Here is a 5,134-nt window from a genome sequence, read left to right as displayed (position 1 = left end):
TTCTCCTCTATGCCCCGCCTTTCTGAAACACGTCGATTTTTACAAAGCTCATTGTTCTGAAAAGTGAGGTGTGCTGTGATTGGCCAGCTATCCAGTGCGTTGTGATTGGCCGAATGCCGCAAGCGTGTGACGGAAATGTTACGCCCCTCACATACTGTGATGCCGTCTCCCAGCAGGATGAGACAAAACCAATAAAACCCATTACAAAGGAGGCATTTGTTGCATCCAGTGGGGACGGATTATAATGGCATATACTGTCTTTTTACGTGTTGCATCGCACCGCGCAAGCATAAAACCATGTCTGCATTTGTGATCGGAGAAACAACAAACAACAAGCCCTACTCTATACTGCTCAAAACTCGCGTTTGAATCATCAGTGGCAAATTATTTAAATATAAAAAAACTTACTTACAGGCTGTGAGTCAGAAGCGCCAGACTGCCCTTGCAAAGTTGTTACTGCCCAACTTTATAGAAACAGCCTTTGTGCACAGATGCATTGTAGGCTACTTGTTTTAGGAAACAGTCCTCATCCTCCATAAAATGTGCTGCACACATCTGAATATTTGGGTTGAAGTGTTCTGGAACAGTGTTGTAAATACAACTTAACCACTGATTTCTAGTCGTGTCCTCTTTTGGAAGGCCAAACAAAGTAGTTTCACTTTCACAACGAAACACACAGTGACTCCACAACATGGCAGTGGCTGCAACAGCAAGAATTAAAGTTACGCCTTCTTTCTTTGCGTGAACATTTGGGCGGCGTTATGCAAATCTTCCCACATCGTGACGTAGACATGTGGGGGCATGTTAGAACGAGCCGTTTTAGGTAGGTGTGGTTGACTCTTAACTTTTATAAAGAATAACTCTTTGGATTTGAGACTTTAGTCTTTGCAACTTTACAGATCTTCTTTATGCACCAAGAGCTTGTACCACTCCAAAGAGAAAGGAAAAATTGAAAGTGCATCATATGAGCCCTTTAATGGACTGAAGCAATTTAGCTTTTATTTGATTTTCCATACATCATTTTAAAAAATCATGTTAAAATGTATAAAATATGATCCATCAGGCTTTGTATTTGCATTGTATTATATGTTTTCCATTTAAATATTACATATTTGCATGATATGTTTTGCATTTAATAAAAATCTTGGTAAGACATTATTGAGAGATATATAGTAATAAATGATATTTATGTATTTTATGTAAGTAGTTCGATCTTATTGGTTTACATTATAAGATATTCGGATTCTATCTGACTTTTTGTCCATATAGATATCAGCATGTGAATCAATTGTATATTTTTGCTGTTTTTCCTCCTCAAGTATGAGCTCCATATTCTTTTACTAGATGTTAAAATGTTGTTGTCTTTTAACAACAACCTTTATTTATAAAGCACATTTAAACACAATATAAATTGATCCAAAGTGCTGTACAGTGTGTACAAGCAGGTCTACACAATAAAACATACCACACTATATGCACCATAAAAGCCTGATGCATCAAAAATTATGCATTTTATGTGATGTTTTGAGATTTAAAAAAAATATATTTTGGCTAAATGTAAAATCTTTTTATATTAATATATTTAACCTTTTATATTAAAGGTAGATTTTTCTATTATTTCATATGGCTTTACAGGGTTAAGTCCAAGTATTAAAATTGCTCAAGCTAAAATAAAAAATAATGCTAAATAGAAATATTAAGCAAACATCAAAATGACAAATGCGCACTAAATGTACTTATGTAAGCTAAAAAGATGAAAATAAATGCTCGAAAGTTCAAAATACAACTTGTACAATATACTATATTAATACCACAGATTTTTGAAATTACGCTTTGAAAATGTTTCTTGTCTTTTAATCTCACCTAAGATTCAACTGCCAGCATCCGCCGCAGCTGGTCTGAGTCCGTCTGACAGCTCTGACTTCACATCTGATGATGAGGTGAAGAAGAGCGACTCCTGTGACTCCAGCCCTGAGACTGAAGAGAAGCAGAGCAGCAGCTGGAGCTCCAGACGAGCCAAAGGGAAGACGGCAAACCCCAATGAACCGCACTCCAAAGACACCTCTGCACATTCCAGCTCCAGCAGGCCGGCCGGTGGGACTGCCGGGTCCTTCGGTGACCCCGTCGCTACGGATGACAGCTCTAACGCAGGAAAAGATGCAACCAAGCCAGAGGAACCTTAGCTAAGCACAGCACCTTTTCTGGAGAAAGATATCAGCTCGAGGCTGGGATCGCAGGTTTCAGCTGGGTCTGTGATGTCGTTGTAGATTTACTGTCCTGTGATGTTGTTTAGAGATGTTGTCTTATATGTTGCAGGGCAGAAGTAAGCGTTTAGTATGTGGCTCCCTCCAGCAAACACAAGAGGGCAGACTAAATTGTTTGTGCCTGTTCTGTGTAGTCATTCTATTTATATACTTCTTCTCCTATTCCTTTATAACTGCACAAGACTAAATCTGAAACTCTCAGAAATAATCTTCGATATACATGCACAATAATATGTGATTCATGGATTTGGTTTTCCAGGATCAACCAGGGTTTAATGCACAACAGAACACAATTCTGGTTCTTATTGGATTTACTGGAGCAGATCCTCTTAAGTTTTTCCAGTGCTCTGTTCCAAACTCTAGTTGAGCTGCCTATCTAGGCATCATTAGCTATGTTTCCACCCAAAGTTGTGAATTTAATTTATGCACAAAATTTAAATATTTTTTGAAATATTTTTCGCACAAACCTAAATAAAGCACCGTTTTTATCCAGCAAGACGAAGAGAACAAAATCGTAACTTCCTGAAAACTGGTGCCACATATCTCTAAGAAAAGGTCATTTGCTGCAGTAGGAGAAGCCACTGTGGGTCTTTTGCGTAAAATAAATTACGTAGACAAATTGCAATAAACACAGTCATGTCATCCTGCATTCGGAGGCGGATGCCTGCTGTTTGGAAATGCAGACAGTTCTGTAAGATTGTCATACCGAACCACTTTGGCGACAGACTTTGGCTCAAGCTTTTAAGAATGACTAAAACAACATTTCAGATGCTGTGCAACAAGATCGGTCCACTGATTAGTCTAGTTATGCCGTCTCATTGTGCAAAGTCACATGACTTTTTAGATGCACATCAAGGAATTTATTCATAGTTTATGCGCATGTTTTCTTATCAGATAAAAAATGTATCTGCCTCAATTACATTTTTAGAATTTTGGTGCATCTTGCCATTTCCATCATGTGTTTTTTTATGCAATACCCCAAAATGTGCATACAAATAGGTGGATGGAAACATAGCTACTGACACGCACCAGACTCCCAGATTTGACAAAGCATCTCACCTCTCAAGGATTGGGCAATCCCAGACTGCACTGTGAGAAATATTAATCAATTCTGAAAAGATTGGAGTAAAACAGCTCTGTCTCAGTGACTATTTCAGGCAATATTTATGTGTGCTACGTAATTTGCTACATCAGAACAACCTCAGACTCTATCTGAGGTAATCAACTGTAAGCATTAAGTCTGGTTTCTCATGGGAAGTGGTACATTGAAAGACTTACATTTAATTTAGGACACTGCCTTGTAAGGTAGCCGTCTATGTAGATAGCAGAGAGCGAGGCAGTTCCTTAGGATTTGGAGCAGAGCTCGTGATTTTGCAGTGTCCTGCCATAGAGGATGTCGAGAATACCCTGCTGAAGGTGACATGCTGTCAACAGCACCTTATTAAGCCAGGGAAAGGTTTATGATAACAATACACATGCTCTGAAAATGCATATTTACTCTCCTCAGGTTCTTGAAACGCAGACACACATAAAGGGATGACTCTTGGCTAACGCAGCACTCGGTAAAGTAAAGTACAGTTTGTATATTATTCATGTCCATTGCCATCTTAACCAACTGTTAGCATTTTACGATATTATAGGACAATGATGAAGTCTATTGCTCTCAAAGTTGTGACTGCTGTGCCGTCCTGTGGTTAATGTTCTCAAAAATAATTTCAAAGTAATGTCATGCTAGTTTAAAGTCAACATGAAATGCTGTTCACAAACCAATTTTGCATTGGATATTTTTGAATGAAACAGGATAGTCACTGAAAGAAAATACAAGGCGGGCTTGAATTGAGTGGATTGTGAAAAGTGGGTGTTATTGGCTGGTGCTTTGTGACATCATCTGAAAAAGAAATGTATATCAGAGGTGGAGCAAATGATTACACTTTTATGGAAGAATATGAAGACAGGCATTTTTTTAAATGTAACATTCACCAGTGAATGAACACAGAACACATTTTTGTGTTTAAAAACACAAGACACAGAACAGTGGAATGAAAAAATGGTGCAGAGATGCACAACACGGGTGCCCTGTTTTTAGAACTCTGTGTCATGATCGAGATGCTGCAAAAGATGCAAGTGCAATAGTCAAAAAGGTCCGTTTTAGTAAAGTGGAATGCAAAAATGTGTTCTGTGAGTACAGTAGTCAGGGACATCATCTGGTGCATCTTTATGTAGAAAAACAATGGAAAAGAAGTGCAGTGGAATGCAAAAATATGTTTTGTGGGAACGGCACCTTAAGGTGCATTCATACTACATCAACTTTTTATTACACTTGAATGGAAGAATATGAAGAAAAACACTTTTTAAATGTAACTTTATTTTCCGTAGGACCTTCACAACACTTCTCATGTCTGATTTCTTCAAACCTAGTTCATTTGCAACACTATCAATTGCAAAAAAGTAACCAAAACCAGGATCAGGTGTGTTAATACTCATTATATTTTTATACTCCATTAGCCATACAAAATTTAAAAGCTAATATGAATAAGATACAGTATTGGAAAATTCACTTTCCTTTCAAAGCCAAATAAATGTTTTGCAAGTGCGAGTGTTTGATACTTTGTATAATTTTGGTTGTCATGCATTTTTAAAAATTATTATTATTTTATTCTGAGAAATTCATATATATAAGCATGCGAAGGGAATGTTATTAGCGGAAATTATGGAAGAATATGAAGAAAAACACTTTTTAAATGTAACTTTGACCAGTGACTCCTGCGCTGTAAGGGCCTGTTCACACAAAATGCGTTTTTGCACTTAAGAACACATGACACAGGGGAGTAGAATGGAAAAAGCACACTTTTAACTTGAGTATTGCTTTT

The 5,134-nt window shown here is 37.5% G+C and overlaps 1 protein-coding gene across 1 annotated transcript in view; it reads left to right on the top strand.

The window, feature by feature from the left end:
- Window positions 1-4,611, top strand: part of inpp5jb (inositol polyphosphate-5-phosphatase Jb) — a 27,350-nt gene extending 22,739 nt beyond the window's left edge. Inside the window, exon 12 of the mRNA XM_016229232.1 lies at window positions 1,869-4,611. Within this exon, the coding sequence (XP_016084718.1) occupies window positions 1,869-2,183 (315 nt within the window). The 3' untranslated portion in view covers window positions 2,184-4,611. The remainder of the gene's footprint in view (window positions 1-1,868) is intronic.
- Window positions 4,612-5,134: the final 523 nt, after the last annotated feature.

The sequence above is a fragment of the Sinocyclocheilus grahami genome, unplaced genomic scaffold (genome assembly GCF_001515645.1).
Source record: "Sinocyclocheilus grahami isolate Dianchi unplaced genomic scaffold, SAMN03320097.WGS_v1.1 scaffold349.1, whole genome shotgun sequence".
Classification (NCBI taxonomy): Eukaryota; Metazoa; Chordata; class Actinopteri; order Cypriniformes; family Cyprinidae; genus Sinocyclocheilus; species Sinocyclocheilus grahami.
This window is presented reverse-complemented; position numbering and strand designations above follow the sequence as displayed.